General features: G+C 39.2%; 1 protein-coding gene across 5 annotated transcripts in view; it reads left to right on the top strand.

Moving 5' to 3' along the window:
- Positions 1 to 12,310, top strand: part of LOC128697708 (glycerol-3-phosphate acyltransferase 3-like) — a 125,719-nt gene that overhangs the window by 23,496 nt on the left and 89,913 nt on the right. For all 5 annotated transcript variants that reach the window (XM_053789556.2, XM_053789554.2, XM_053789555.2 and 2 more), the window contains one exon: positions 968 to 1,879. In XM_053789556.2, coding sequence (XP_053645531.1) covers positions 1,133 to 1,879 — 747 coding nt within the window. In that variant the 5' untranslated portion in view covers positions 968 to 1,132. The remainder of the gene's footprint in view (positions 1 to 967; positions 1,880 to 12,310) is intronic.

Here is a 12,310-nt window from a genome sequence, read left to right as displayed (position 1 = left end):
ATGACATCTCCACTGCCCCCAGCTTTGTGTTGAGTGTTGTGTGTTGATAATTCTTGGAGAAACAATATCATCACTCACCTACCACCCACTGTACTGTTAATATGTACATCACAATTGAGGTTTAAGCAATTACTGGCATCACCTACCTGGGGATGAGTCTGAGGATCATCACCCTTGTGGTCTGGTCTCAGAAGAAGCCTTCTGTGTTGAAAACTTGTCCAGTGGTACTTGCAGCCTGCAGTTTGACACATACCACAGAGCCACTGATTGTGAACACTTAAAAATTTTAAGTAATTTCTTTGTGTAATTATTGCACTGATCTTGATATTTTAGACACTTGAAGATATAGTAAGGCAATTATTGATGGTTAAAATGTGTTGGAAAATATACACTGAATGTTTGAAATGCTGGTACTGTACAAATATCATAGGTAAATTAAAATTTTTTTATTAATGTTAAAATATTGCTTGACGTGAGCTAATGTGTTTAAAGTGTGAGCGTGTTTGATAAGAGTAAGTGAAGACAAATGGTTTTTGGGACTTGAAAAGCTGTTGGAGTATGAGCAGGGTAATATTTTGTGAAGAGATTCAGGGAAATCAGTTAAATGAACTTGAGTCCTGGAGGTGGTAAGCACAGTGCCTGCACTCTAAAGGAGGGGTCTGGGATATTTGCTGTTCAGAGTGACATCTAAACAGTTATATCTGCACACCTCTGTAAAGATGGTGATATAGTGTGATTGATGGGGAAAGTGTTTCTTTTTTGAGTTACCCTGCCTTGGTGGGAGATGGCTAGTGTTAAAATAATAATGATAATAATAATAATAATAATAATAGTAATTTAGTATGTTTAATAATTAGATAGAACAAATAAAGATGCAAATTTAATATTTTATGTGGATTTAGTAGTTGCTGCATGCATGTATATTGTATTAATGGCAAATTAATTGTTTTTTTTATTTCTTTTCAAGATGATGCAGATGTGCTTGGGGAGGTTTGTGTCTTTCAATGTAGTTCATTTGAACTCATAAAATATATGTGGGATGAAGAGACGTTATCGTTGGTGCTACCTGGCATGTTGCTTTAGTGTTGTGTGTTGAAAAGTAGTTGCTAACTGCATTGAACAAGAGTTAGTGATGGAACTGGTGTGGAGTGTGTTGTGGTGGGTGTATGCCCTTGTCTTCCTCATACTCTTCTTATCAGCAACAGTCCACCACCCCCTGGGTCTGCGCAAACATTATATAAGCATACTCCTACGACTGTTTGCTTTTGGCCAGGAGCGTGTGGAACGCAAACGTTCGTTACGCTCTCGTAATGAAATAGACGAGCCAGACTCCTCTTTTGAGGACCAAGATATACCATTAATATCTTCTGAGCATCCAAGAGCTCTGGGCATCAAGGATGACATCAAGGGGTTCAAACTTGATCATGTGTTGGAGTACATCAGTGCAGGAATGGCAGTTGTCATAGAAGATGATGTGACCAAATCATTTGAGCCAGAAGAGCTCCCTGCTTGGAATCTTCTGTCACGCACAAACAACCGAGCATATGAATTTGTGTCTTTCCGCCTTACAATCTGTTGGGTTGTTGGCTTTCTCATTCGGTACTTCCTTTTCTTTCCCTTACGTATTGTCATTCTAATCCTTGGTACAGTGCTCTTCTGGATTTGTATGTTAGCTGTTGGACTTCTTCCAAATGGAAGTGCAAAAAGATGGCTTAATGAGAAGCTCCTTGTGTTTTGTTTTGATTTTATAGCCGGATCATTATCTCTGGTTGCCACTTTCCACAATGAAGAATATGCGCCCAAGAATGGCATTGCTGTTGCTAATCATACTTCACCCATCGACTCTATGGTGCTGGCTACACACAACTGCTATGATATGGTAAGCAAGAATAATTTTGTCATGTTAGATTTTCACTCAGATATGAGATTTTAGTAAATGTAACCACTGAAGAAGGTTTAGTGAACTTTGTATTTAAAATTCTACCATCCGATCTTAGATAAAAAGGAACACAATGTCTGCATAACTTGCAGAATCATAATAGCATTATTGTAAACAACCTACACAATGAATGGGGTTGGAACCCATGGTGAACAAGTCCTAAAACAAGCAGGCAAATGTGCTAACTACTTCATGCACATTTAATTTCTTAGCCACATTACAACACACGCATCATCTGCAATTAGGCACCATATGCTAGCGTGTATGCACATATTCATGCACAGTACATATATTTGCATACACTGCTCTTCCATACATCACACAACACAGGTGGTATAGTTTTACTGTTGAACCACAAGTTTCCAGTGGCTGTAGTACCTACTACTTTCTCTGGTATCTTATGCCACTCTTTTATCATTAAGATGAATTTTCTTGTATTCTTTTAGTAGCTCTTCCAATATTATGTAAGCTTTATTTTCACTATTGTGTATGTACCTTTTTGTAAAAGGAACAGTTTATTTTCTAGTATTGCAGTGTTAGTATTTGTTATGGTTTTAGTCCTCATCTTGCTTTAACAGTTGAAATAAAGAAACAAATTGCTTATATTCATTAGCGTGCCGTTCTATTTGTATAATCTTATAATTAGCTTTTAGCTATTAATTTTACCATATTCTTGAGAAAAATTTAGAGAGTCCCATATCTATGTTCTGCTTTTTGTATTAAGTAATTTTGATCCTAGTCTAAGTTGCTTGTGCATACTTGCAAATCTTCAGAGTACAGTAGGGCCCTGCTTTACGGTGTTTTGCCTTATGGCATGCCATTAATAGACATTGACTCTCTAATAGTCACCATGCACCACCTAGTTTGTTTTTCATCCTCCATGAGCTCTGCGTCTCTCCATTATGTCTGGCAGGTGCACGTTAAAATCACTAAGAGTGTCCCTCTAGTCTTGATGCCATAGTAATAATACTAATACTAATACATAATAATAATAATCACTCTTTGGCACATTAACCCTTTCAGGGTCGAGAGGCCCTCTCCTAAACTTGTTCTCAGGGTTGAAAATTTTTCAGAAAAAAAAATTATTTTTTTCTTATGAAATGATAGAGAATTTTTTCCCGATCATAATGACACCAAAAGTATGAAATTTGATGGAAAACTTACGGAATTATGCTCTTGTGAAGTTAACGGTCTCGCCGATGTTTATGCATCGGCAATTCTGCCCACTTTGAGCCCTATTTTTGGCCAATTCCTGTGTACTAGTCAACAAAAATCATATTTGTTTCACTAGAACTCTGTTTTTTCTATCAAATGAGTACAAGACACCACCCATTTAAAAATTTCAACTATCCAATAAAGTGGTTAGAAATTGGCAATTTTGCCAATTTCACACAAATTTCAGAAGATGCCAATTTCCAAATAAGGTCCAGAATAAGCAAGAAAGACATTCCTGGCACTAAAATAACAAGTTCTTTGTTCGTTAGTCATGTCCACAGGCCCCACTTACATTTCTTTTGCTTTCCACTTTGAATTTTTATTCTTACAAAAAATAGAAGATTTACTGTTATGCAGACTACTGCATTAGTGTAGAAATGGTATAAATAATATCAGCGCACTTGTGAAAGAATATTAGACTCACCAGTTGATGTGTATTGGACACTTGGCATGATTTGTTTACTTTTGAACTTTGGTAAAAATCGAACATTTCTGCTACTTTGAGCTCAATTTCAAGGTACTTTTCATTGTGAAACCAGTCAAATTCATCTCAATTTCTGTAATATGTCTTCCATTCTATAAAATGGGACCAGGAAAACTAGAATACAACCGTAAATACCACACGAAAATACAATGCAAAGTCACTGTTTTAATCCAAAAGCATGGTCAAAGTTTATTTTTTCTCATTATGCACTGTGTGCTGCAGGATTTTTTTTATACTGCACACACTGACCACATAGATCCATTCTTTTGTATGTAGGCCTACCAGCTTTCTCTCGCTAGATTTGAAGGCGCTAGAATTTAGGCGTACTAGTACGTCAATAACCCTGGTGTGTAAGCCGTACTAGTATGTTGAAAACCCTGAAAGCGTTAAATGTCTTATTTTATGTTAATAAACATTTTCATTAATCCATCTATTATATTTTCTTCAAAATTATATAAGAAACATGTTACATAGCATATAAACATGATACACCCACAGTACAATAAATTTCACATAAATGTGAGGTGTGGTAGCCGGATAGAGGGAAAAAAATTCTGTTTTCTCTGGTTCAGCCCCAGAGAAAATGTGTATCAATCTGCCTTTGATCCAGTCCCTCCCCTCCCCTAAACGCATTTGGCTTTGTTTATAATTCTCGGCATGATTTCTTCTCATCACTTCTCCCTTCGTTTATGATGGCATCTGAAGGTAGTTGTTAGAAATGATTAAACTCAGTGAACAAGGTATGTCGATGGTAATAATATCGCTCTGGGCAGCTTTAAATGTCATATACAGTGGACCCCCAGTTATCGGCCGTAATCCATTTCAGAAGGTTGGCTGATAACCGAAATGGCCAAAAAACTAATTAATATTTCCCATAAGAATTAATGGAAATACAATTAATCCGTTCCAGACAAAAATATTCACAAGAAAAAAAAAATTTTTTTAACAATTATGTAAGTATTACATACCTTTATTGAAGGCTAATGCTGGCTTCTGGAAGATAGGGAGGAGGAAAGAGGGAAGAGTTAGTGTTTGGAAGGGGAATCCCCCTCCATAAAGACTTTATGCAGCAAAGCCTTCTCTGGGGTTACTTCCCTTCTTTGTCTTTTAATGCCACTAGGACCAGCTTGAGAGTCACTGGATCCTTGTCTCACAAAATAACTGTCCAGAGTGCTCTGTTTCTGGCATCTCTTGAAGATTTCCCTGAAGTGGGACAGGGTTTTGTCACTAAACATGTTGCAAATATGTCTTGTTTCAGCTTTGTCAGGGTGGTGTTTCTCTACAAAAGCTTGCACCCTAGTCCACATTGCACACACCTCTTTAATCTCTGAAGAAGGCACCTCCTTCACTCCCTCTTCCTCCTCCTCTGAAGCAAGTTCCTCAGCTGCAGTCTGTTGCTGTTCAAGTTGAAGCTCTTGCAGCTCTTCAGTGGTTAGCTCTTTCCTGTGGTCCTCCACCAACTCTTCCACATCCTTGCCACTCACCTCCTACCCCAGGGACTTCCCCAGTGCCACAATAGTTCACAGGGCTGTCAGGGTCAGGGTCAGCCTCAAACCCTTCAAAATCCCCCTCTTGGACACAAACTGGCCACAGTTTTCTCCAAGCAGAGTTCAAAGTCCTGGAAGTTGCTCCCTCCCAAGCCTTACCTATAAGGCTTATGCAATGGAGGATAGTGAAGTGATTCCTCCAGAACTCTCTTAGGGTCAACTGAGTGTCCGAGGTCACTTCAAAGCACTTTTCAAACACTGCTTTTGTGTAGTTTTTTGAAGTTAGAAATGACCTGCTGGTCCATGGGCTGGAGGAGAGGAGTGATGTTAGGAGGCAAGAACTTCACTGTGATGAAACTGAAGTCCCTAAACACTTGGTCTTCCAAGTCTGGAGGATGTGCAGGAGCATTGTCCAGTACCAGGAGGCACTTGAGTGGCAGTTTCTTTTCCAGGAGGTATTTTTTCATGCTTGGGCCAAACACATCATTAACCCACTCTTCGAAAATTTGCCTTGTGACTCATGCCTTATGATTAGCTTTCCACATCACACAATCTATTCTTCATGACATTGTTTTTCTTGAACACTCTGGGATTTTCTGAGTGATACATCAGTAAAGGCTTCACTTTGAAATCCCCACTAGCATTACCACACAACAAAAGAGTATGCCTGTCTTTCATAGGCTTGTGTCCTGGCAGTGCCTTTTCCTCCTGGGTAATGTAGGACCTGTTTGATATTTTCTTCCAAAACAGGCCTGTTTTGTCACAATTGAACACTTGTTGGGGATTGAATCCTTCAGCCTCTATGTACCCCTGGATTTCCTGCACGAATTTTTCAGCCGTACATTTGTCAGAACTTGCTGCCTCACCATGCCTTACAACACTGTGTATGCCACTACGCTTCTTAAATCTATCAAACCATCCTTTGTTGGCCATAAATTCACAAACTGCAGCACTTGTTCCAGGCATTTTCTTTGCAAGATCCTCATGCAACTGCCTTGCCTTCTCACAAATAATAGACTCCACATCAGTCTCCCACTAATTCTTTTTCCATAATCCACAATAATAATAACTCTTCCATCTCTTCCATTATTGGTGGCCTTTATTTAGTTAGAAAAGTTACTCCTTTTGCAACATTAGCATCTTTGATTTGTTCTTTCTTTGCCAGGATGGATGTAATTGTTGATTTATTCTTGCTGTACATCCTGGCAAGTTCCACCACTTTCATACCACTCTCAACCTTTTCTCTCACTTCATGCTTAAATTCCATGGTGTTTCTCACTTTCTTTACCACAGGAACTTTCTTTGGAGCCATGGTTACTTATTTCACAGTTGCACTACAAAAAAAACACTAAAAACAATAGAAAACAAGCAAAATGTTTGGATGTATGAGCAGAAGCTTCCTCACCCAATGAGAGAGAAACCCAAACTGACGTGCAAGCAGCCCCAGCTGGTGGATGGATGCGTCCCAAATGGCCGATCACTGAATTAACGGCCAATAACCGGGCGCCGAAAAACTGCCCAATAACCGAGTTGGCCGATAACAGAACCAGTCGATAACCAGGGGTCCACTGTATTACATTAGGAGTGGAAGCCAGGTGGGCTTCCTGGTTACCTACACTTACCGACTACCAACACCTGACTTCCTACAAATGAATACTACTCATCTTTCACCTTACATTAAGACTACAAATATTTTAAGGTAAGTAATGAATGTACTGTGTATTTTACTTTTTATTTTTTTAAGGCCTCGTTCTATGCAACATCCCCCAATGAAAAGCAGGGGTGCCACTAGCATGATAAGAGACAGCACAATAAGTGTCAGGGGCCCAAGACTGTTCAGCTGCCTCCCAGCATACATAAGGGGGATTACCAATAGGCCCCTGGCTGTCCTCAAGCAGGTGCTGGACAGGCACCAAACCACACAGGAACCACAACCTGACCAACTAGGTTGTGGTTCATACATCGGGTTGCATGCGGCCAACAGTAACAGCCTGATGAAATTAAGACACATGTGCAACATCTGAGTATCTTTATTGTAGATGTTTCGCCATCTAGTGGCTTTATCAATACAAATTCCAGGACATAACTTGAAGATAGTAGAACTATGTACAGAAGATGAGGTAATCAGTCCCTCAATCTAGGAGTAGGTGCGAAGAGCACCGTAGTCTTGGAGATTCTTGTCGGTATTGTATACCATTCTTGTACAGTAACAGCCTGGTTGATCAGGCCCTGATGCATCGTGATGCTTGGTCACATACCGGGCCGTGGGGGGTGTTGACCCCTGAAACCCTCTTGAGATATACTGTTCTTTCTTCTTTCAACACACCGGCCGTATCCCACCGAGGCAGGGTGGCCCAAAAGAAAAAACGAAAGTTTCTCCTTTCAAATTTAGTAATATATACAGGAGAAGGGGTTACTAGCCCCTTGCTCCCGGCATTTTAGTCGCCTCTTACAACACGCATGGCTTACGGAGGAAGAATTCTGTTCCACTTCCCCATGGAGATAAGAGGAAATAAACAAGAACAAGAACTAGAAAGAAAATCGAAGAAAACCCAGAGGGGTATGTATATATACGCTTGTACATGTATGTGTAGTGTGACCTGAGTGTAAGTAGAAGTACCAAGACGTACCTGAAATTTTGCATGTTCATGAGACAGAAAAAAGGACACCAGCAATCCTACCATCATGTAAAACAATTACAGGCTTTCGTGTTACACTCACTTGGCAGGACGGTAGTACCTCCCTGGGCGGTTGCTGTCTACCAACCTACTACCTAGGAGATATACTGTTAACTTTATATATGTTAGTGTAAAATTGTTTTCTGGCATTTGTATACATTTATAAGTGGAAAAAATGGCGCTCTGCTTTTGGGTGTTGTCCGGTTTCTGGCAGTAGCCTCGAACCTAACCTGCCGTATAAGTGGGGCCCTACTGCATATGCATGTATAATTTTTTTTAACATACTGGCCGTGTAACACTGAGGTAGGGTGACCCAAAAAAGAACCACCACTTTTGCAATCACACTCTCCATCACCGTCTTGCAAGAAGCGTGCTAATATTGCAGTTCAGATGCCCTTCCATACTGCAACATCCCCATCCCTCCTTCAGAGTGCAGGCACTGTACTTTCCACCTCCAGGACTCACGTCTGGCTAACCAGTTTCCCTGAGTCCTTTTATGTTAATAATAATACATGTGATAATAATATCTTTATTTACTACAAGTACATGTAGAAGGTATACAGGTCTAGCTGACATCAATGATACTACTATATAGAAAGTCACTTGTTATGCAGAGCATTTCAGGCAAATTAGGTCAGTTTTGTCCCAGGATGCAACCTACACCAGTCAACTAACACCCAGGTACCCATTTTACTGATGAGTGAACATAAACAACCGGTGTAAGGAAAAACATCAGGCATTTCCACCCCTTTGCCGGGAATCGATCCTGGACCCTCACTGTGTGAAGTGAGAGCTTTTGCCACCAGGCCACAGGGTTACCTTGCTTACACTCAACAGTACATCAGGTCATAAAAACCACTAGCCTCCACTCCTGTCTAACATGCTCTCACATGCTTCTTGGATGTCTAAGCCCCTTACACACAAAACTACTACTACCCCTTCTCTCCAACCTTTCCTATGATGATCCCTACCCCTCCTTACCTCCACTACATATTTACAAATGCTCCAAGTTATCCTATTTTGCTCCATCCTCTATAAATGCCCAGACAGCTTGAACAACCTCTCCTTAGCCCTCTGGATGATGCTTTTAGTAACCTTGTACCTCCTCCTAATCTCCAAACTATGGATTTTATGCATAATATTTGCACCATATTGTCTTCATGTATGACAGTTTTTAAATTTGAACTTTTGAGTTTATAATTGTAACCACATTTTTAGAGCCAGTGCCATAGCTGGGTTATAACTCTATAGATACTCCTATATGGGATGTTGGAGAATTGAGCCTCCTGTGTTACACACACGCACTGCCGCTTGAGAAGTTTACCATATAATTTTTTTGTAATCTTTATATTATTTATATTGTCTCTTCATATCAAGCAAAGATAGCATTACCAATGCTCTCAGACCTTCTTCAAGACTCCCAGTTTTTAGCTGTGGGACCCACTTTGTAACTGCTCACTGAACTTTTTCTAGCCTTTCATTTTTTCAAATATGGAAACTATACCAGTGCTGTATATTCCAATTTTGGCCATAATATTTGTTGTGGACTGCCTTTTCTGCATTTCAACATCCATGTATCTAAATGCTGTCTTAAAGTTGGGCAGTATCACATAAGAGTTTCTCATTATTTCATATAAGTAATTTTCTGTTGACTAATCTTGGTCATTGGAGACTTATAGGCACTTTTCTTTTAAAATAAAATAAAATTTTATTGTTAAGAACTAGAGAGTGTAGATTTAGGTGTGGTATTGCATGTTTTTATACATTCTAAGGAAGCCCCTTGTTATGCAAAGCATTTCTTGCAAACTAATAATACATTTACATTTTATACATGTGAAGTGTTTTGAGTTTTCCTACTCTTGCCACTCATCCCTGGACCAGACTGGTCTGGTGCTTGCTTATCAGCTAGGCTGTTAATACCAGGAGCAAGCTGGCTCACATGTCTATCACAGCCTGGTTGATCTAGCACATGTACAGTATATTACACTGCTCTACAAATTTTGAACACTTTTGTGTTCAACATTTGTAGATAGACTGGCTAAAGGAAATCGACTGGATAAAGGAAACTAAATATTTTTGAACATGTACACACTGTGACTATAGGAAACTTCACATACAGTTTAAACAATTGTGCATCTGTGATTTGAATCAAGAACCTTTCTCCTGTACAGTTCATTATCTCTCCTCCCTCCCAGGTCAAAGGTAACAGCAACTGGGCTCAGTTCATATCTTTACAAATAGAGCCAGTTTGCAATTTTAAGCATTTTCATTTTCAGTGACTCAAAATAAGTTAAGAATGGCTAGTTGTATTTCCAAAACATTTTTGCTGTAGACCAGGTGTTGGTAAACGAGTACGTCACTAAGTGAGGAGAGGCTGAATTTATCCTTACATTAGCTATTTTGTGTATCTTAATTTTTATTAAGATTGAACAAAATCTTAATGTGTTTTATAAAATAAAAAAAATCTTGATATTTCACAATATTTTCACTTTTTTATTGAGGTTTATCAAGTATTTTTAGGAAATTTCAATTTTTCTTTACTTAACCCTTTGAGGGTTTTGGTCGTACTAGTACGTTTTACGCGTAGGGGTTTTTGACGTACTAGTACTCATAAATTCTAGCGGCCTCAAATCTAGTGGGAGAAAGCTGGTAGGCCTTCATATGAAAGAATGGGTCTATGTGGTCAGTGTGCACAGTCTAAAAAAAATCCTGCAGCACACAGTGCATAATGAGAAAAAAAAAACTTTGACCATTTTTTTGGAATAAATCAGCAACTTTGCAGTGTATTTTCGTATGGTATTTATTGTTGTATTCTAGTTTTCTTGGTCTCATTTTATAGAATGGAATACATATTACAGAAATTGAGATGATTTTGACTGGTTTTACAATGAAAGGTGCCTTGAAATTGAGCTCAAAGTAGCAGAAATGTTCGATTTTTACCAAACTTCAAAAGTAAACAAATCGTGCCAAGCGTGCAATACACGTCAACTGGTGAGTCTAATATTCTTTCACAAGTGCACCAATAATATTTATACCATTTTTTACACTAATGCAGTAGTCTGCATAACAGTAAATCTTATATTTTTTGTGAGAATAAAAATTCAAAGTGGAAAGCAAAAGAATATAAGAGGGGCCTTGAGACGTGACTAATGACTAGAGGAAATGTCATTTTAGTGCCAGGAATGTCTTTCTTGTTTATTCTGGACCCTATTCGGAAATTGGCATCTTTTGAAATTTGTGTGAAATTGGCAAAATTGCTAAATTCTGACCACTGTACTGGATAGTTGAATTTATAAATGGGTGGTTTCTTGCACCCATTCGATAGAAAAAATGGAGTTCTAGCGAAATATTCATGTTTTTTGTCGACTAGTACAGTGAAATTGGCCGAAAATGGGGCTCAAAGTGGGCAAAATCGCCGATGCGTAAACATCGCCGAGACCGCTAACTTTGCGAGAGCATAATTCCGTAAGTTTTCTATCAAATTTCAAACTTTTGGTGTCTTTATGATCGGGAAAAGATTCTCTATCTTTTCATAAGAGAAAATAATTTTTTTTTTTTAAATTTGGCCGACCCTGAGAACGAGTTTCGGAGAGGGCCTGTCGACCCTCAAAGGGTTAAGTCCTGCCAGAAGTGCTCAGCATAATATGGGGTTTGCAAAACAGTATCACTAAGTACGATATTACTTGTACATACTAGATAAGTGGAAAATGGCAAATGTGATACCTATTTTCAAAGCAGGTGACAGGTCCTTAGCTTCAAACTATAGACCAATAAGCCTAACCTCCATAGTGGGAAAATTTATGGAATCAATAATTGCCGAGGCAGTTCGTAGCCACCTTGAAAAGCATAAATTAATCAACGAATCTCAGCATGGTTTTACAAAGGGGCGTTCCTGCCTTACGAATTTGTTAACTTTTTTCACTAAGGTATTTGAGGAGGTAGATCATGGCAATGAATATGATATTGTGTACATGGACTTCAGTAAGGCTTTTGACAGGGTCCCACATCAGAGACTATTGAGGAAAATTAAGGCACATGGAATAGGAGGAGAAATTTTTTCCTGGATAGAGGCATGGTTGACAAATAGGCAGCAGAGAGTTTGCATAAATGGGGAGAAATCAGAGTGGGGAAGCGTCACGAGCGGTGTTCCACAGGGGTCAGTGTTGGGCCCCCTGCTGTTCACAATATACATAAACGACATAGATGAGGGCATAAAGAGCGACATCAGCAAGTTTGCTGATGACACCAAAATAGGCCGTCGAATTCATTCTGACGAGGACATTTAGAGCACTCCAGGAAGATTTGAGGAGACTGATGCAGTGGTCGGAGAGGTGGCAGATGCAGTTTAATATAGACAAATGCAAATTTCTAAATGTTGGACAGGACAATAACCATGCCACATATAAACTAAATACAGTGGACCCCCGCATACCGTTGGCATCACATACCGTTTATTCCGCATACCACTACATTTTATCGCCAAGATTTTGCCTCGCATACAGCTAAA

Source organism: Cherax quadricarinatus, chromosome 68, assembly GCF_038502225.1.
Source record: "Cherax quadricarinatus isolate ZL_2023a chromosome 68, ASM3850222v1, whole genome shotgun sequence".
Lineage (NCBI taxonomy): Eukaryota > Metazoa > Arthropoda > Malacostraca > Decapoda > Parastacidae > Cherax > Cherax quadricarinatus.
Note: the sequence above shows the minus strand (reverse complement) of the source record. Positions and strands in the feature narration are given on the sequence as shown.